This window comes from Ixodes scapularis, unplaced genomic scaffold (genome assembly GCF_016920785.2).
Source record: "Ixodes scapularis isolate PalLabHiFi unplaced genomic scaffold, ASM1692078v2 PGA_scaffold12__126_contigs__length_90152505, whole genome shotgun sequence".
Lineage (NCBI taxonomy): Eukaryota > Metazoa > Arthropoda > Arachnida > Ixodida > Ixodidae > Ixodes > Ixodes scapularis.
The window spans coordinates 23,086,082-23,107,442 of record NW_024609838.1 but is presented as its reverse complement, the minus strand read 5'-3'; the positions used below and the strand labels follow the sequence as shown (position 1 = coordinate 23,107,442).

Sequence of the window (21,361 nt, the reverse complement as noted above, 5' to 3'; positions counted from 1 at the left end):
AACACAGCGACATGTCCTCTCCTTATATTTCTATATCTCAAAAAAGGGGCATTTTGTGACATTTGGTCTCAATTTTAAGGGAGAAAAAAGGCACCCAGAATTTTATTTTATATAAACAGATAGCTGTTAAATCTGAGTAAACAAGCTTAAACAATATACTGAAGTAAAAAAAAACATGCAATTTGGTGGAGCAAGTCACCGTTCAACTGCCGCTATTCAGCCATTCCTCCGTCTCTCTGTCCTGTTTTAAAGAACTTATGGTGAATTCCGCTCGCAGATCTCGAGCGCTCCAAAAGCGCTCCATTTGGAGCGCGCATATTCCGCTCGCAGATCTGGCTCAAGTTGGTCATCTTCCGCTCGTAGATCTCTGGCAGCGCCCGCTCCACGGAGCGCCCCAAACTCCGCCGAACTTGTTCTGCGGGATTTCACAGATCTCTCCGGAAATTGACAGAGCGGCCCACGTGATTTCCGTCTAAATCGGCGGTGCGCATACGCGGCGAGGTTGGAGAGATCGGCGGGCCGGTCGGCCGGTCGGGTCGTGGAGTTGGATCTGTTCGGGTGCGTCGGTTGTTTACTCTGGATTGTGACGGCTCGAACGCTTCTACTTCGCGTAGATCAGGGATAAAAAGCCGGGAATGTGGAGCGTGTCAAATCGTAAGCGCTGACTCTGTGATCGCGAGAGGAAGAACGAGAAAAGGAACGACAGAAAAGCCGGAGGCAGACGCAAGGTTAGGCCTATTCATTCTGCAGCCAGTGATTGTTTATCTTTTTGCACTGCATTCCGTCGGCGTTTTCCCGTGAAATAAAGCAAGAAGTGGTTAGGCAACGACCGCGCAAGTGATGGTTTGTTACCTCTGTGTTTATTAAAGTCGTACTACAAATCTGAACTCCACCGCTGGCAATCGCTGTCCGTGCCCCGCCGCTTCGAGGCGGCCGAAAGGTATGTGACGGTGCCGAACGCGGACGTCTTCGTTATTTGTGACATGGGCGCCATGGTACGTATAATTTCGCCCGGTCTGTGTCACGTGTTACTTCTGCAGTTAAGCAGTGACAGTCGTCACTGGTCGTCGGAAAGATTAGCCGGCTGAGGCGTAGGTGGGACTGGTCAAGTTCGAGCAGCGGCCATTTTGTACGGCGGAGGGAAAAGGGGTGGGAAGGGCTGTGGGGGAGGTCGCTCCAAAAATGCAAGTTTATCTTCCCCTCGTCGATTCGGAGCGGGTCCCACGGAGCGGAATTTGGCCTCCCTCGCGGATTTTGGAAAGCGCTCCAGATCTATGAGTGGAATTCACCATTAGATTTAAAAGAGGGAGCAAGCGACACTGAAACCACGGAGACGGCTCCTGCGCACATTGGTCGTAAGTGCGCACATGTTGCGTTGTCGCGTAAAAGGAAGGCGAGCAAACGGAAAAGCGACGACGCCTGCCCGATCGACACTTTCGTCTTTTCGACACCTTCTCACAGTTCGTAATTCAAACGCGACAATCAAACAGGTGGAAACCCTCTCAAATCTAAGCACACTATTTTCCCGTTCCGTTTTGTTCCGAATCAAAATTTGCGGCATGAGGATCCAAAAGAATGACGACGACAACTCGGCTGGTTTCATCAGTGTGGTTAACGTGGTTTCCTTTTTGTCATCTTGCTCAAAGATTTCTGTGAGTGTGGCAAGTGTGTTCAAGGTTAGATTGTGTCTTTGATCATGAGTAAATCTGCGTGCTATAAAGTTTGCGGCGTTCGTTACTTTTATTTTTTCTAACCTGTGCGTTAAGATTTTTGTGGAATGATAGAACCAATAGGTGTTTTTCGCATGGTCTGTCTAACATCACGGAACTAACATTGGGAGAAAAAAACGGTTCTTTTGTCAGCTCCGCTGCAACCGCGCATCTTCGGCCGAATATATTGAATATTCGAGTAACCGAATACTAGGAATTTGATTCGTGAATCGAATTATTCGAGAGCTTGCTATTCGATTTGAATTCATATATTCGAGTATTCGCACAGCCCTACAGATAAGCATTCAAGGGGGGACACTGGCACAAGATTCAACTTCTGAATTACTCAAGTGATTGAAATGAAATCTGCCGGGGAGATTCGACGTCAGATGTCAAAAAAAACTTTTCAATAAGAACTTGTTTACAACGGAGGCACCAGATACCCGTGGAGCTGACCGACTTCCCGCCATCTGAACGTACACGCAACGCAAAAATTTACTCTTTTTCACGTCGTTGGCTGTACTCCGCATTCAGAGAGAAAACGACGACAAGAGGATTCACTTCGGACAAATTTTGCGTCGTGGGAATGCAGTTCGGAAGAGGACAGCTTTTGTGATGCGTCCTCTCCCGACACAAGGTGACTACGTCCCGGTATGTATAGTCCAGTATACAGTAAAAACTCGTTATAACAAAGTTGAAGGAGCGATCGTAATTATTTTGTTATAACCATTAGTTTGTTATAGCCAATGTCCATTTCTTCCCTATTAGCAAGCAAGGGGAACTATGATTGCTTTGTTATATCCATTAGTTTGTTATATCCCATTTTGTTATAACGAGGTTTTACTGTAGTCACAAACGCTAATTATTGTACAGTAGGCTCAAGATAATTCAAGCTCAAATATTTCATACTTCTACTTAATTCAAACAAATTTCAAGATTTTGGTTGTCCCTCAGTGTTTTTAACGCATTTCGGCATTTCGAACGGCGTTTTCGTGTAATTCCTCATTTTTGTTCTCATGACCCCGTTAAGCGCGCTACTTATTGAGCATTGGCGCACTGCAGAAATGCAACACCCACGGAGCTCGCTTCCGCATTTGTCACCTCTCCGCACCGCAACGGTGCTAGGTAAAAAGCGCGCCCAATGGGGCTAGTAGTCCGCAATAGACAACTTTTTTTGCTGGATGTACAAACTCACTTTTGTTCCAAGGTGTCACCCGCTGTCTAAACAGTCGATGATAGAGGACATTTCTGAGGGATGAATAAACCTATCTCATACATTTCCCCAATGCATCTCCTACATTTTCCCAATGCATCACCTATCACATGTGGCATACGTGCTTACGATTAGTATTCCTGCATAGAGGACATCGCCAAATATCTGCCTTCTATGCGTAACCATCCACATAAAAAGTCATAATTTTATTTTGCGTCATAATCAGATGAACTGATGATAACTCAAACTTCTGATATATCAAACGAAATATGTGGCTTCCTGAAGTTTGAATTAATGAGTCTACTGTATGCACAAAGTCCTCCTAGGGACAAATCTCGCAGCTCTCAAGAGAAGGAGACTGACACAATGGGGTGCCTAATGCCCTTTCATTTGAGCAAAGGTTCTCAAACTTCTTCATCTCAAGGAACACCTATCTCCCTTGAATGGCGGCCGAGAAGCCCCACGTGGCCCTGGCACTGAAGCAGTAAAGCACTACAGAAGCCTACTGACCTTTGCAAAGATAAATGTACACACCAGGAAAACGTTTGCCACATAGATATGCCTCAACGGACAGCTCGGATCTTCGGAAATAGAGGCTAAACTTGAAGAACACTACATCTCCAAAGATACGACACCCATTACCTAACACATTACTTCAGATGTCACCACTCTCAGCAAAGTGCACAAAAAGACACCCCATGTCACGAGTGCTCTCCCATCAAGGCATCGGAATCTTGTCAAACTGTCCGATGCGGCTCGCCGCAACGCAACAGCGCTAGAGAAGAGACTACACCTCTAGGCCGTACCTCGAGACCCATGTCCGCAAAGGCTCCTCCTGGCGGGTACGGTGACCTCACGGGGGGGCTGTAGTTGTCCTCTCCCCGGCCCCGGTCGTAGCCGCCCACCACGCTGTCGCTGCCCCCTTCGTCCTGGTAGGGCGTCACAATGGTGTGGGGCACGTGCCCCACCTGGCCCCGGATGTTGCGCGTCTTCCACCACTTGCGGCTGTCATCCAGGATCTGCGACAAAAGCGAAGTTCGGCGACCATCGAGACGCTTGCCTTGTCAAACGCAGCGAAATTTAGTGGGAAAAGGAAGTTCAGATACGGATCTATGTCTTGTAGTCTGTCGTGTCTTACCTAAGGCAACGTTCCTCTAGCTCTGCGTCATTGCAGAACTCTCGACTATAGGGGGTTCATTGGTAAACCCTCAGCAATTAGATTGCCGTAAATTGGAAAAGGTCAAAGTCGTCGATTTGACTGAATGCAAATCACGTTTAGTGTCTGCAACAGCCTGCAGACGAACCCAAACTAGGCAGTCTCGCAGTGGAAAGCCGAAATGGCAACACGTGCCCGAGTGCTTTCCCCAAGAAAGGCTACATTAAAAAGGCTACAAAAAAGTGAGGACTCTACTATAGCTGCAGAAGTTCAATGCGGCGATTTCAACCCTCTTTAGTGCCTTACGGTCCCTGAAGGAGCGATCTAAAAGTCCATGCTAGAAAAACTGGAAGTCCACACTAGGGAGAAACGACGTAGATGGGAAATAATAGGAACAGCTAAGCACCAGCTATGCTGGCAAAAAAGCAAAGAAACAATGACAAGAAATGCTGCTTTTTGGTTGGACCATGCCCCTTTATTTTATGGTACTTGTTTGTTATTGTATGTCTGTATAAAGGGACCCCAAAAAGGTTTTGTCATGGTTAAATAGTGCTCAAACTACACGCTTCCCATTCAGAAAGAACAGAACGGGCACATGTTTTTGTTTACAGACGCTAGCTTCTACAAAAAGTGAGCTCAAGAAGGCTACACTCTTTTTCCTCGGCTACACTTTACACCCCAAGACTAGACACCTCTTTTCCTTATAAAACAAAGAAGGAAGAGATTCTCTTCAGAAGTGGAACATGAGAGTCCATAAACCTCAAAAATAACAAAACAAGAAAAAAAAAGCTGTAGCTATGTAGCAAGTAGCAGAAAAAAAGAGAAAGACAAAGACACTGCAGCTGCAGCTTTGCAACGTGATGCATCTTGATGGGGGCCCAATGTGCCATGGCGAGATAACCACACACAAGAAAAGAAGGTAATCAAATCCTCGACAGCCAGCTTCCATTCAACGCGTGCACTTCTAGACTGGGACTGCTCAAATATTTTGATCTCAAAGAACGCACATTCCTCTCGACTGCCAAGGAACCCCCTCTAGTCTCGGCATCGAGACATCAAGCCCATAGGCCCTGTAAACAATAATGCACAAACTAGGAAGTGTTACTCAGATCTTCCGAAATAGTGCTTGAAATGGTAGAAGGCTACTAAGGGGCAGGGGCGGCCGAGGACATCTAAACAAACGCAACTCGATTGGAACTGTGCGGCTTCGCAAAGCACGAGACGCCACTCTAAGATCATCGGAGGAGGCTCCGGCTGCGCGGACTCACCTCGAGGAACTCTCCGCGCACGACGGTGAGCTCTTTGTCGTTGTTGGCGGTGCGTGGGTAGACCACCTGAACCAGCTTGGCACCCTGGTCCCGGAGGCCGTCGGCCCAGGCCCGCCACTGGCGCTGGGGGTCCGGGCGCTCCATCGAGTCCACGCTCAGCTCCGACCTCTGGTCCCTCGGGTCGTGCAGGTCCGGCTCTGACGGGGTCTGAGTGCCCGGCCTGCGGGGAGAGGCGGTTTTAAAAGCGTCTTGCATCCGCTCCAAAGACGTGGAACAGCGTTTACGTCCCTAGGAATGGAACCGCCGTTACCGCTGCTATAGAGATATAACCGCCGTTATAATTGCTACAGTCGAACCTCGATATAACGAACTTCAATGTAACGAAATCCTCGATTTAACGAAGTATTTTATTTTTCATAATTTCTTGCCCATAGACCCCATGTATTTTTAGTCCCTATATAACGAAGTCTAATTGGCTGCTATTTCAATATAACGAAGCGCCATTGCCATAGAAGGCAATAAATAAATCAACTCTAAAAAACAACTTCGCAAAAAAATTGTGGTTAAAAAAAAAAAATTATTCGCAAACGCGAGCGCTTGATAGGTTACTTGACGGGGACAGGCCTTCCAACGTTCCTAGGCTGCCCCAGGATGCGGCGCCGGTAGCGCCGGCGAGGCATGCGGCAAAGCGGATTCCGCGAGGCTGGCCAGAAAATGCCGAGCAAAAAGTTAACACGGCATAACAGCATCACCACTGACATTCACTGATCATCATAGTCCACTGTACCGCGGGTAGCGCGGGAGCCAACTTCAGCGGGGGAGCGACGTGATGGCGCGACCGCGCGACCGCACGGGCAGTGCCATCTAGGAGAAGACCGAAAAGACCGATTATCGTCTTGAGAGCGTGATGTAAAGCAAAGGCGCAAGCACACTGTGGGCGCAAGGGGGCAAGTAAACTGTGCGGTCAAGAGTGCTGTGTAGGTTGGAAACATTGGCACCGCCTAAACTAAACAGCTTTATTTTTCAACTCGGCGGTTCACTTACGTGCTTGCTGCCATAGGGAAAGTTCTTTCTTTGGATGAGAAAGCAAACGTTTTGGACGCCATCCTGAAGAAACTGCCGAGATCACGAGCACTCGGGAAGTGCTCGACGCAATGGACGTACTGAGGAGGTACACGGCGTCGCATGGGCAGCAGGATGCCGTGCAAGCGCTCTGGGCGCTCGAACGCCGTATGACGCCGCCAACGCCGCTGCTACTGTCGGACAAGGCGCAAGCAAAACTCGCGGACTACTTCGCCCCTAAATAAATGTCATTTTCGGTGAGTTTTCATACCCGTAAAATGTTTCGGAATTTTTTTTTCGCATGCTAAAGCCAAATTTCGATTTAGCGAAATTTCAATGTAACGAAGTAAATTGCGAATTTTACCGACTTCGTTACATCGAGGTTCAACTGTATATGAATTTAACGGCAGTTAGATCTTTGCAAATGTGACCACTGTAGAGATGTAACAGCGGTTAGATATTTGCAAGTGTAATTACTGCAGAGATGTAACAGTGATTAGATCTTTGCAAATGTGACCATTGTAAAGATTTAAAGGCGGTTAAATTTTTGTAGATGTAACCCCTGTTATGATCACTGTAGAGATGTAACAACTGTTGCAGATGTAACCACTGTAGAGATGTAACAGCGGTTAGAGATTTGTAGAAGTAAAAGCTGCGGAGATGTTACAGTCGTTAGATCTTTGCAAATGTAACCACTAAAGATGTAACAGTGGTCAGACTTTTGTAGATGTAACCCCTGTTATGACCACTCTAACAATAGTTAGATCTTTGCAGGTGTAACCACTGTAGCAATGTAACAGCAGTTAGAGCTTTGTATGTATAAAAATTGCAGAGATGTAAGAGTGGTTAGATCTTTGCAAATGTAATTACTGCAGAGATGTAACAGCAGTTGGATCTTTGCAAATGCAACGTCTGTAAAGATTTAACAATGGTTAAATTTTTGTAGATGTAACCCCTGTTATGACCACTGTAGAGATGTAACAGATCTTTACAGATGTAACCACTCTGGAGATGTAAAAACGGTTAGAGCCTTGTAGATGCAAAAACTACATAGATGCAACAGTGGTTAGTTCATGGCAAATGTAACCACAGTAAAGATATGACAGCGGTTAGTTCTTTGCAGACGTAACCACTGTAGGTATATAACAGCGGTCAAATTTTTGTAGATGGAACCACCATTATGTAACTACAGCAAAGATTTAACAGTGGTTAGATCTTTGCAAATGTAATCACTAAAGATGTAACAGTGGTCAGACTTTTCTAGATGTAACCCCTGTTATGACCCCTATGAGATGTATCAGATCTTTGCAGATGTAACCACTGTGGAGATGTAAAAGCGGTTAGAGCCTTGTAGATGTAAAAACTACAGAGATGCAACAGTGGTTAGTTCATGGCAAATGCAACCACGGTAAAGATATGACAGCGGTTAGGTCTTTGCAGACGTAACCGCTGTAGGTATATATAACAGCGGTCAAATTTTTGTAGATGGAACCACCATTATGTAACTACAGCAGAGATGTAACAGTGGTTAGATCTTTGCAAATGTAATCACTAAAGATGTAACAGTGGTCAGACTTTTGTAGATGTAACCCTTGTTATGACCACTGTAGAGATGTAACAGATCTTTGCAGATGTAACCACTGTAGAGATGTAAAAGCGGTTAGAGCCTTGTAGATGTAAAAACTACAGAGATGCCACAGTGGTTAGTTCATGGCAAATGCAACCACAGTAAAGATATGACAGCGGTTAGGTCTTTGCAGACGTAACCACTGTAGGTATATAACAGCGGTCAAATTTTTGTAGATGGAATCACTATTATGTAACTACAGTAGAGATGTAACAGTGTTTAGATCTTTGCAAATGTAATCACTAAAGATGTACATAACAGTGGTCAGACTTTTGTAGATGTAACCCCTGTTATGACCACTGTAACAATAGTTAGATTTTTGCAGGTGTAACCACTGTAGCAATGTAACAGCAGTTGGAGCTTTGTATGTATAAAAATTGCAGAGATGTAAGAGTGGTTAGATCTTTGCAAATGTAATTACTGCAGAGATGTAACAGCAGTTGGATCTTTGCAAATGTAACCTCTGTAAAGATTTAACAGTGGTTAAATTTTTGTAGATGTAACCCCTGTTATGACCACAGTAGAGATGTAACAGATCTTTGCAGATGTAACCACTGTGGAGATGTAAAAGCGGTTAGAGCCTTGTAGATGTAAAAACTACAGAGATGCAACAGCTAGAGCCTTGTAGATGTAAAAACTACAGATATGCAACAGTGGTTAGTTCATGGCAAATGTAACCACAGTAAAAATATAACAGCGGTTAAATTTTTGTAGATGGAACCACTATTATGTAACTATAGCAGAGATGTAACAGTGGTTAGATCTTTGCAAATGTAATTTCTGCAGAGATGTAACAGTGGTTAGATCTTTGCACATGTAACCACTGTAGGTATATAACAGTGGTCAAATTTTTGTAGATGGAACCACTATTATATAACCACCGTAGAGATGTAATAGTGGTTAGAGCTTTGCAGATGTAATCACTGTAGGGATGAAACAGCGGTTAGATCTTTGCAAATGTAACCATTGCAGGGATTTAACAGCTGTTAGATCTTTGTAAATGTAACCACTATAAACATGTAACAGCAGTTAAATGTTTATAGAAGTAACCACTGTTATATAACAACTGTAGAGATGTAACAGTGGCTAGATCTCTGAAGATGTAACTGCAATTATAACACTATAGGAATATACCAGAGTTCAGAAATATACAGATGTAACTGCTGTTATAACCATAGTAGAGATGTAATCACAGCTATAATTGCTACAGAAATGTAACAGCAGTTACAACCCTATAGATGCAAACTGCTCTTATAACTGCTACAGAGATGTAACAAAGGCTAGATCTTCATGGATGTACAAATGCTGTTATAACTGCTATAGAGATGTAAAAGCAGTTAAATGTTTGAAGATGTAACCACTGCTCTAACCACTATACACTCCGTGCGGTAACTATAGGGAGCGCTTTGAAAAACGCGCGCAGCGCCGCTAGCGGAGGAGCTGGCGTTCGACCGTGAGGCGCGTTCAGCAGGGTTGCCAGGTTGGGCTATAAATAGCCAAATTGGGCTAGTTTTATTTGCAGTTGGCGGGAAAAAATGGTAGTTGGCTATTTGGCTAGTATTGGGCTATTTCTGACCTGTGCATTGGGCTATTTCTGACCTGTGCATCGAGCAATTTCTGAACTGTGTTAGAACCAAAATGCCTGAAAGCACTTGGGTTTATAGGTTCAAACGTGTTTTTTTAGTGTAGATAGATAGTCTTCATTCGACCCTGGAGGGTCGCAGCACCACAGAAAGGCCATTGGCCCGTACCTGAGGCCTGTGGTGCCGCAGTATAACAGGAACTTAACACATCAGTAACAAGGACATTGACGGTAATTGATGTTTAACGCAAAGGTCATATGGGATGGTACGTGTCAGTCCGAAAAGGAGGTGTCCGTCACTGCCGGAGGAAGTCTAATACCTTCTAGCACCAGGCTTTCATGTCCTCTTTCTCTTGGGGGGCGCTTCAGTCCCTTAACCCTGATAAGTATGCGACAGCAAAGAAATCAACCATTTCGTCGTTTACCCTGAGACTGGGTTTTTTTTGAAAAGCAGAAGTAACAGAAAAAACAGACAGTCTCACTTCCACCAGCTAGCCTGTACTTTGACTCTTTTCTCGTTAACAGCAAAGAAATTCGTCTTCTTTTTGTGCGCCTTGTGCAATTGTTTACCTCCGAATTTTGTCCGAATGCAAGCATGTGTTGTTATTCCTCCATCTCAACAAGTGACGGCGCGATTCCTTGCGGCCTTAACAGCACCTGTTCTGCGCATTCATTAGGTTGTCTGTTGATTGGCTTGCACCTATACTTTGTGTTTAATTCTGCATAGTTCTCCCATGACGTCATTCTGGTCATCATGCCCCGATAGTAAGCGTCCGAATACAGTGGAAGGTATGTTGTCATGCGCTTGTACGAGCGTTTCAGGAGGTTCGTCGAACGTGCAAGGGACGCCATTTCTGGGGCATTTGGTGGATAAAAATGTATCATGTGTCTTTTCTGCTCAAAATAAACGTTTCAAATGATAAGTGTGTTTGCTTTTTTTTTTGGCTATTTTTGGGCTATTTTTCTGGATCGACATTTGGCTATTTTTAAGCTATATCTCGTAGACGTTTGGCGGGTTGGAGTCCTGACACCTGGCAACCCTGGCGTTCAGCAGTCTGCGGCGCCTTTTCGCACGCGAAGCTGTGGCGGCGGAAGCGCGCACGGACGAAACTTTTGCTTTTTGAGCCGATACGTTGAGGGTGACGTTGCATGAGTGCTGGGGCAGGCCTAAGAAGGTCATTTAGCTGTTCTCTACTTCTTATATATTGAGTTTGAGTCGTTATTATGGGTAATTTTCTTATTTGCGGCCAAAAAAGGAGTTGGAGCAATTTTCCGAAAAGCAAGACGGCCGCCACCATAATTGTTTTGAGTGGGAAATTCATTTTGCTCGACGCTGTAAACGTAGGACTGCTGGAACGATGATATTGGAGGCGAGTGAGATGTTCACTAAGTTTCTGCACGAGGTGTGCCAAGTTTCATTACAGGTGTGAAAGTTGTTTCTAACGAATAAAGAAATAAAGCTGTACGGTATATCCAATATTGGACCCAAAATGTTATGTTATAGCGGGCTGTGCAAAGTGCAGGTTTTGGCCCACAGGTGCTTGGACGACAGTAACATGACACAGCACTTATTATACAAAAAAAAAAGGTGGCATAGGGAAACCAGGTGAAAATTTGGTTTGGGCGGCGTAACTCAGCGGGAACCGGTTTTGACCATGAAAAGGCTGTCAAGAGAATACCACTGGTCGGGGGAGGTGGAGACTTTAGAGGTAGGAAGGGACTAGTGGACTGTACTTCCAATTGAAACAACTTTACGAAAGGTGGTTCCAAAGCCGAGAAAACAAAGTTGTCGGCCAACACACGGTTTGGCCGCCAAGTGCTTTTGCGGTCAGCCGTTGTGTAATAAGCTGTTGTGCGAGGTGCTGATTTTCGGCCCACAGGTACTTTGACATGACCGTCACTTGGCACAACACTTATTATATCAAAAATAGTTAGCAAAACCAGGTGGAAATTTAGTTTGGGCGGCGTAACTAAATGGGAACTGGCTTTGACCGTCTAAGGCTGTCAGAAAATACCACTCATCGTGGGAGGTGCACACTTTACAGGTAGGAAGGGACCAGTGGACGGTACTTCCAGTTCGAACCACTTTGCGATAGGTGGCTCTAAAGCCGAGAAAAAAAATTGTTGTCTACAGAACTCGGGATGTCAGTGTTTCCACATCCAAAAGGAGGCTGATCAAGAAAGAAAGCACACCACATAAACTTCCATACTCAAACGCCGATTCTCCAGTGATTCCGAGTTTCATGGTTGTTTTCTTTAGATTTATATGTCACTTTTTTTACCGTTGGAATCTTTCTTCATGAAATACAGATTGCGTGCCATATTTGTCCAAAAATATCATTGACACGTACAATGGGGACGAAACATTTTTGGAGGGCATTCCTCCAACGAAATTGGCACTGCATACCCGCGAGTGTGGGATTGCATTTCAGTTCGTCCCATCGGCGCTGACACATGTTGGCGTTACTGGTACGAAAACAAACGCAGAGCGCAAAGCGGCAGTGAAGAATATGTCAGCCGTGCCGACACAGTGACAGACATGATCGGGACACCAAATTTCTCGCGTCGTACGGCACGGCTCTATCGTTGTCGCTGTCCCACAAAACATCGGCGAGGTGAAAAACTGTGAAACTTTGTATCCACGAGATACGACGCATAACTATTGAAGCACTTAATGACGCAGCACAGGCTGTGAACCCAGCGCAACAGCACCATTCCGACTTCAATGCGTACCAACGTACGCGGCGTGGTTTCGGTTTCGTTTTCTCTGGGGTTCTCACTGCCTACCTTTGGTACCGGCCGCGCGGCGGCGCGCCAGTCGCGTCGCACGGAGTGTATAGAGATGTAAAAGTGGCTAGATCTCATTCAGATTTGAACGCTGTAATATTTCGATTAGACGCTCGTTCACAAACCCAGGCAGCAGATGGTTCGTGAAAGAATGGTAGGTGGGGCAATCTTTCCGGTACATGATTCTTGAAAAGCTATCAAAAGGATTGAACACCACATAAAAAATAGTTCTCAAGGACACAGATGACGTAGGAACAGAAAGTAAAGACAAGTACAGTGAAGCCACTGAAAATGGGCCAGCCCCTGGCTGGGAGCACGAGAGTGAAGGAAGTTCTCTTCCCCACCTCGGATAGGATCTAGAATGTTGCAAAGCTGCATGTTCCGACATATTAGGGTCACACACCTATCCTCCTAAAGTGGTGACAGTCTACCGCAAAATAAAGGTCGTGGACAGCCACCACTTTTGGAGGGAGGGAGTGTGACGTTGAGGGCAGATGTTGAACAAGGAACATTACGGCAGAGTGGCACAACGGGGTGGGCTTACCTGTCAAGGTGGTCGCGGGGCGAGAAGCTGCGGTCGTAGGGCGACGCCTGAATGGAACCCGGCCGCTCGCCGAGGTAGTCGCTCCCGCCGTAGCGGCTGTCCACCTCGTGCTGCCCCGGCACGTTGCCGCGGTGCGCGTGGTACTCCGGGACATCACGCAGCTCCACCTGGAACGATGATGTTGAGCCGACGTCGAGCCAATGTAACACTAACCTGATGACGACGTCACACCAACTTTGTACCAATGTAAAACCTACATTCTGCTAATTTAATAACAGTGTAACCCCGACATTGTGCCAGTGTAATGCCAACATATCTCCAATCTCACGTGGGCCTGATAACAATGTCATGCCGACGTAGTGCCAACTAAATGCCGGCACTGTGCCATCACTGCTGCTCCTGGAAGGTTCTCCCCCACTGTAAGCTACTGATGCTTTCAAGTTCCCCAAGTATGAGCACACACCATGCCGACCGTGGCAGAAGAGCAAGGTGCCTGAACGGCACCGCCTCGCCATGCAGCATTGTGGCAAAAGTTTGCTGGCATTTCGGACTAATGCCGTGAGATGGTGCAAGATGTCTGGGGTAGTAGGAAGCAGATAAGAGCTTCTCAAGGAACCGTCCTCGCACGCAGGCACTGCACAATCATGCCTCCGCAAGGGCCCTAAACTAACAGTGCCCCTGCCCGGAGGTGCACGAAGCACGAGCAAACTTTTGCTGCCCTGCTGCCACGGCCGGCAGAGCCACCCGAGCACTGTCACAGCCAGCGGAGAGCAGTCAGCCTCACCTCCTCTTGCGACCGGCGGCGGGGGTGCGGCTGCTGCGGCATCATCTGGTCGTCCGAGCCCGTGCTGCAGTCCGGGGCCCAGCCGTCCGAAAACACGGGCTGGTAAGTCTCCGTCTCGTAGCCCTTCCAGAGGTCCCGGGGGACCACCCAGGGGTCCCCGAGGCTGTGCCACAGGTCGCTCTCCTTCGAGGTGCAGCAGTTGGCGAGAAGCTCCAGGGCATCTCGCGTAAGCAGGGGGCTCACGACGCGAGAGGCCAAGCTCGGGCCCGTGCCGGCCCGGCCGCAGTCACGGGCGGCGTCCACGATGACGGCCAGCGGAGTGAACAGGAAATGCACGAGTTCCGGCGAGTTCGGCTCGTGGATGTGGTTCTTCAGCTTGGCCTGGAAGGAAAGCCAGATTTGTCGATCTACAGGTTCCTCACGTTTCGTCGCAACCGAAATGTAACGGCAACTTTTGTTGGCGGTGGTTGTTAAAACGTACCAGAAGGTTGAAGGAGAGCTTGAACTTCTGCAGGATGTCGACGAACTCCCGCTCCGGAGGGGGCTTGGCACGCATGCTCAACATGCCGTCTGCAAAAAGAAACGCATTGCTCCCAAGTTTGTTTCCTGCATCGAAAGATCTCGGAGAACCAAAAGCTTTCAGCGGTAAGACAGAGAGCTGCCAGAAAGACAACCATGCGAAAGACGGGAAAACAAAGTTCACGAGGAAGAACGCTGCTTTGGTTACCTCCAAGATCTTTCTTCTTGTTCTTGCGGGACTTGCGGCGTCGATCAAGCTCTCGGTACGCAGCCGCCGCGTGCTGCAGACGCGCGATGAACCGCTCAATGTCGTCGAAGCAGTGGTTCAGGATGGCCTGTGCAAAAACGGGCCACAAAAGCCAATGAGGACAATGGCAACAGGAAATATGGTATTTTGCAATGGAAGAGACAGGTCAACGATACTTCAACCATCATATCGCTGCTGCCCCCCCCCCCCCCCCCCCCCAAAAAAACAACAACAACAACCAGCGGGCGTGTGCTTTATTTCACTGCAATCGTTTTTCAGTCATTGCCTGCAATGCGTTCTTTCCCGCCCATAAAAGCGGGTTCACCAGGGTTCATTTGAACATTTTAAGTTGTTTAAACATTCGTTTCGGGTGATGCTTGCTTGGAATCTGGTTTTGGCTTCATGCTGATATTAAAATGAGGTCTTAACATTGCCCCCTGCTGCCTGTTTTACTGAGTTGTGCACGGGAAACGAGCAGCACATATTTACCGCGATTTTCGAAACTGCTAAAGGTGCAATCTGATCCAAGCCTAGGAAGATCAACAAAATAAATTTGCCCCTTTTCCACAGAATGTGTAGTATGTTCCTTTGCAGTGACATTGCACACAGACATATTGTTGTGCGTAGCGTCTCTGAAAGAAGGCCCTGCCAAAGCTAGCACTCCGGCGGGAGTGGAACGCATATATTGCCTGTCATCCAGTCGCACATCACAGTTTTAACACTGCTATTAATGTGAAACATTCTTTAACTAAATGTTCAGCATTTCGTGAAGCCCAAAAAAACCATTGGTTTAGAGCGGGAAGGAAAAGGCCATCGCGGTAAGAAAGTGTTTCTGCAAGGCGGGAATCGAACCCAGACCATCTAGATCAGTGAACTCAAACTCATTTGAGTGTGAGGCCCCGACAGCCCACACCGGAAAGGTCGAGGGCCAACGTAGGGCGAAGGGGGGTGCTCAAAAGATTTTAAAGAGACGAGACCTCGGTGCTTTATGCTTTTTGTAAACTCACAGTTTTTCCAGTAACATCTTTAGATTTGATTTGACTTTGTGCCTTGACCAGATGTGTTAAGATTTAAAATGACATAGCCCCGCCAATGTGCTGGCATTTTTAATAAAACAAAAGAGCAAGTACACTGTCTTTCCCAATGCTCAATTTACTCAGGAATTAACCAAGCTTAACATGTCTCTAAAAAACATTTGGTTAATTTGTCAGTTTTCGATTTCCTGATGATTTTTACTACAACACCCTGAACAAGTAATTGTCTTTTAATGGAGATATTTTTTTGAAAATGAGAATCCTGAGCTCGTAGCCTTATCTTTCGCCGTTGCTTCTGCTGATAGAGAGTTTGAGCAGCCGAAATGCTTTCTTCAAAAAATACTATAAGCCCCTTCATTTTCATGGACCCTATTTTGTGCAAATCGGTCACAGAGGACATAATCGCAGCCACTAAATTTCGCGAATTACAGACGCCTGCATTGAAACTCTTAAGGACTGAAATTTTCGCTTGCCCTTAAATTTCCAAATTTTTGAATTCGGGAAAATGAAGGGCACGCAAACGTTAAGGGTTTTACAGTAGCTCGCGCTTGCAGCCTAGTAACGGAATTGTTGTACAGTACAAAAAGTTGGGAAACAAACAAATTAAGCAAAACAAAGGGCAAATGAACACAGATAAGTATAACCTATGTGAATACGTTAAAAGAGCAGAGCTACTTTTCGAGAGAAAATGAATCGAAGAGACAACTGGCACATGCAATTTCTAGCGCTCGAGACATGGGAACCGGGGCTCGCAGCCTGTGGGCTGCGTCCCAGCGAGTCGCAGGCCACATGTTTGATACCCCTGATCTAGATTATTAAGCGAGTCTCTCTCCAACATGTCACGACACATTGCCGTGAGTTGAGGTGCTATTAACGAGAAACGTTCGACATTTCGTGAAGCCCGAATCAAAGCGTGGCCGCTAGGCTCTACACTGATTGGTTGACAGGTGGGAGAGGAGGAGTGATGTGCTCAATGCTGATTGGTTAATAGAGAGGTTATGCGACCACAGAGGTCGGCGAGGAGGATCTTGACCACCTGTGCGCACCAAGGGAGATAAGCTCGAGATGATGGCAGACGCTGGAAGATCGTCAGGTTTATCAGCCCAATTAGTGGTAGTATTGCTTCATTCTAGCAGCAACTATCAAGTGTACACATGGTACGTATTTAATTATCTAATGAAGAGCATGGTGATTGTAGGTGACTGGCGTCGGGGAGCTCATATCGCTGAACGTTTCGGAGGCTGGAATGTTTCACGCATGCAACACAATCGGATAGCGATTTTCCATAAATTTTTCACGCCACCCCCGTTTCCTTCGAGGCATGTGCTTGTTCCTTTTTCCCTTGCTTCCTGCAAACTCTCCCAAGATATGTGCGAGCACACTAATTTAACGCTTTTGGGTCATTTGTCGGGTGTCTCCAGGCAAACAAATATTCCTGTTCTGGACAGGCATCGGGGCTCCCACAACAGGCCCATTTCTCCTTTGCGGTCAAGCGCCTAGCACTTCCCAACAATTTCAACTTGCGCCATCTCTTATCAAGCATGTAAACTATGCATACTTAGTTTCTTTGTCCCCTCAAGTAAAAGGTGCGACACATTTTTGTTTGCTAGGTGCACGGGTGGGCATTTCACATGCGCTTTTGGGTGTTCAGGATGGCAGCTTTGTCCGCGTTTTACAAACTGTGCAGTCTGCAGTGACAGGAAAGTCAAAGGGCAAAGACGTGAAACTGTTTTCTACTGTAAAACCTGCAATCTACACCCTCGCTTGCACCCCGGCATTTGCTTTAAAAGTATCATACGCTGCACAAATTCCACTAGTGTAGTTCAAGAATTCAAATGAAAACATTCAGGACAACGCAGAGTTATTTCAAACTGAATGTGTTGATCGCAATAGATTAAAGAGTTGAATTTAAGTCACTCAATGATTTGATCCTTTTTCGCTTAAGCTAATTCTGACTAGAGAGGCCTACAAAGGGAAGACTCACATGACCCCAAAATGTTAACACTCCCTAGACGGCAAGACCACAGTGCTTGAAAGAAGGGCAGGAAGGACAGAGCAGTAAGACACAGAGGTTAACCTGGGCAATTTACCCGGTCAGCTACCCTGTGCTGGGGCAGAGGGATAGGGGGACTGAAAGAAGGAGTTAAAGAAAGGAACACAGACAAAAGATCAGAAAATCAGTTACGCAAGTATGTCCCTTCTTCATCAAGTGCATATTTGTTTGTACGGCATTTCCCCCTAAAAATTCTAGCGTTTGTTTTTTTTTTCTTTTTTTTATTGCAGTTTGAACTAGAAGCCGAAGTTTCAAAACTTGCCGTTATATCGTTTAAAAGAAGTGACTCTCTGAAAGTTTCAATGGCAAAGTGGGGCATGTTCCCGGCAGCCGACGCCACTTGTCTCCACACGTTCGTGGGCTTTGTCGACCACCATTTTACCATTAAAAATTTCTTAAAATCGCTTACAACTTTTGTACCGGATAGCGTCACGCCCTGAAACTTCGCCGTCCGGTTCGGACCACCAATGCTACATTTGGGTGGAGGCAGAGCATTGGGTGACGCATAATTTACATTTGTGGTAAAAAAAAAATAGGGCTGGCGGTCATTTTACAAAAGGATTACAAATGATAAAAAAAGTAGCAATCTCTTTCGGCAAATTAAAAGGCATACATTTTTTTTTTTTTTTTTTTTCCGGGTGCACCCTACACAACGTTGCGGCACGGCATTGACGGAGAAGGACGCCTGCGGGCAAGAGCTCTTGCGCCACTCACCACTTCCCGCTCGTACTTCTCGCTGGTGGTGGAGCTGGTCTCGTCGTTGGACTCCCGGGCGTAGCCGCCAGGCGGGGCGCCCCGGTCCATCTTGTCGTGGGGAGCGCGGAGCAGCTGCGTGTGGGTGGGCGGGGAACCCTGGGACACGGCGTTGAAGATGCTGACCTGCTCCCGGACGTTGATGCCGTTGAGCGGGGGCTCGGGCGGGGCCACGTTCGGGGGAGGGGGCAGTGCGGAGCCCCCGCCTCCGGGCCTGGAAACGAGAATGGCCCGTCTTCGTCTTGCATGTGACGTATGGAGGCGCAAGAAGTGCGGAGAATCCTTAACCGTGCCGACGCAGACGCAAGTTTAATGGTGCCGTATGACGTCGTGTCACAGTGTCACGTCGCGTTGCATCATGTGACGGCCGGGCACAACACCGTGACATCATGCGACCTGACAACGCGTCGAGTTGCCGCATGGTCGGCGTGGTGCAGCATTGGTGATAACACATTAGTTTTTTTTTCAGTAAAACAGTAACATACTCGTTACATCTTCAAATCAGTAACGGGTGATGGGGGTACTTATGTTACTTATTTCGAGTGACGGGTAACGTAGTTAAATTACTTGTAACATCATCTTTTTAAGACTTAAAAAAAAATTACACTTCAATTCTTTTTTGCGTGTGTCTGGGCACCAATCATATATATTCTTAAATTTTTCATGTTTTTACCTGGTGAGTAACTATGTAGAATCGTAAAGAGATAAAGTGATTTATTAGTTTCTGCGTGGACATGTTTCCTGAAATGTGGCACTTACGCATGCCTGTAAAATCAAAACATTTTAATTCATAAATAAAAAGTAACGCCAAAGTAACGTGTGTTACTCTTAATCAGTAACAGTAATGCATTTGTTTTTACTTTGAGTTAAAGTGGGCCGGTAATGCATTCCTTTTATTTGCCAGTAACAAGTAATGTCTAGGATAACCTCAAGGACGATGTCTAGGAGGACATTGAGGATGACTACTAGGACGACCTTAAAAGGACACTAACGCCCCTCCAAAACTTCTTTTTTTTGTTTTTTTGCCAGGCAATCGATTATGGAGTCAGAAGGCTACCCAATCAATATTTTGCAACAGCGTCACATATATCTTTAATAAAGTAAAAATGCGCAACTGCTCGCAGCCGAGACCAAAACTGGACTGGGGAGGAAGAAGAAAAATAAAGGAGGAGAAAGTTACCGGAAGTCACGTGGCTGTGCAACTTTTTTTTTTTTATTTTAATCAATGTATTTGCAATTTTTTAGAAGCCACGAAAAATGGGTATCATATTTTTTGTCTGTTTTTTGTATTGACTATGTGCCTTCGGTGACCCATGACTTTGATTATCTTTGGTGGTTGTGTCTAAACCATAGAAAATGGCACGTGACCTCGGGGAAGAAAGTGAGCGCGACTAAAACTGGCCATTTCTCGATCGGCGGTTTTCGGGTGGAAAGAAAACGAATTTCGAGCTGCAACTTGTGTTCTGGGTAGTTGGGCTCTCATATGCCATGTACACATAAAAACCTTGGCTACGACACCTAGAGGACGTCTAGGACGACCTCTAGGACGACATCAAGATAGATGTCTAGCACGACTTCTAGGACAACAGGACGACCTTAAGGACGACGTTGAGAATGAGGCCTAGAGGACGACGTCGAGAGTGTTGTCCTCTAGGCATGGCGTGCGACTAGGCGTGCGTGGGCGGCCACGTTTCCCAGTGGAAGCCGCCATAGATATAGACACAGTCGCCTCACAGTCCATCGCACAAAGCACAGAACAAGCACAGATGAAGTCCGAAGCACACCTTTTGCACACGGTGCTTTGGCAGTGACATTGTGCTGATGACGTATGATGACATCACACTGATGATGTTTGATGACATATTTTTATAGCCATCTTTCGGGTACAATGCTGCTGCTTGTTTTTCATGTAAAGGCACAAGTCAGGTCATCTTAGAAGTCTAGGACGACTTCTAGGACAAGCTCAAGGACGATGCCAAGGACAGCATCGTCCTTGAGCATACGAGTGAGTGGTGCGTGCTGCTCAACCGCATTTTCACGGCCATTTACTCTGATATTTCACTCAGTGAAACAAGTAAGGCTTTCGCCTTAAACATCATTCTTACATCGATATCTCAAACGGACGGCCTTATTTTTGGAAAAGAAGGGTACGATCAAGCGAATAATGTCATGTCATGATTCTCTTCGAACAGTTCATAATTAGGGGGAGTGGCCTCGCTTCGGTTCACCTGCTCGAGGGGACGAAGTGAAGGGGAAAGGAAATGAGAATCGTTATGTTACGTCTCATCAGCCTCATCGTCCGTGTTCAATCGCACACTTCTTTTCGAAATATACAGCCGTCCTTTAGGGATATCGCTGTATTAGCCATTAATTTTGTGTTTTTCAGCTTCCCGCCTATCACTCCAGCCTTGTTTTGTGAGCTCCAAATTTCGGTTTAGGATCCCTTTAAAGAAAGATGTGAGTTCTTGAGAGAGAGATTTTTTTTTTTTTTTTTTTAGTTCTACAAGGGTTTTTATTATATTCGCCATGCAAGCATGGTTTCTTCCGCAGATTTCAAATATGCAATCAGATTTCAGATAACATGTGCGTCGTCGATCTTGGTACTGGCAATGCATATGTTCTAATGTGGTCTATAGACCTTTTCACCCTCCGCCGCATGGGCGCTGCCATCTTGGAATCACGTGATGCGGCCGCCATTAGGTTGCTTCAACTTGTTGCTCCGCTCTCCCGTCGGCGCCTTGGCGGATGCGTTGAATTCGTGTTTTTCGTCGCCTTTCACGGCGTCTCTTGCCTTACTCCGTAAAGTGTCGTCCGATACTTATACTTATCATGCAATTGCATTACATCATTATGGGCGCAACTTCTGTAGTTGATTTTGTAACACGTTTTGAATATTTTTTACCGTCGGCGTGCGGGATACGTGTGAAAAGGTTTTATAGGAACAGGAATCAGCGTTATCACTTGCGCACATTGAATACATATATGACTTGAAGAGAGCCTCGAGGGTTCAAATACCAATAACT

General features: G+C 46.3%; 1 protein-coding gene across 8 annotated transcripts in view; it reads right to left on the bottom strand.

Moving 5' to 3' along the window:
- Positions 1-21,361, bottom strand: part of LOC8051108 (epidermal growth factor receptor kinase substrate 8-like protein 1) — a 58,294-nt gene that overhangs the window by 17,307 nt on the left and 19,626 nt on the right. For all 8 annotated transcript variants that reach the window (XM_029992075.3, XM_029992070.3, XM_040504526.1 and 5 more), the window contains exons 8-14: positions 18,300-18,552; positions 14,460-14,586; positions 14,214-14,302; positions 13,733-14,113; positions 12,949-13,115; positions 5,347-5,566; positions 3,729-3,941 (exon numbers count right to left, since the gene is read on the bottom strand). In XM_029992075.3, the coding sequence (XP_029847935.2) occupies positions 3,729-3,941; positions 5,347-5,566; positions 12,949-13,115; positions 13,733-14,113; positions 14,214-14,302; positions 14,460-14,586; positions 18,300-18,552 (1,450 nt within the window). The remainder of the gene's footprint in view (positions 1-3,728; positions 3,942-5,346; positions 5,567-12,948; positions 13,116-13,732; positions 14,114-14,213; positions 14,303-14,459; positions 14,587-18,299; positions 18,553-21,361) is intronic.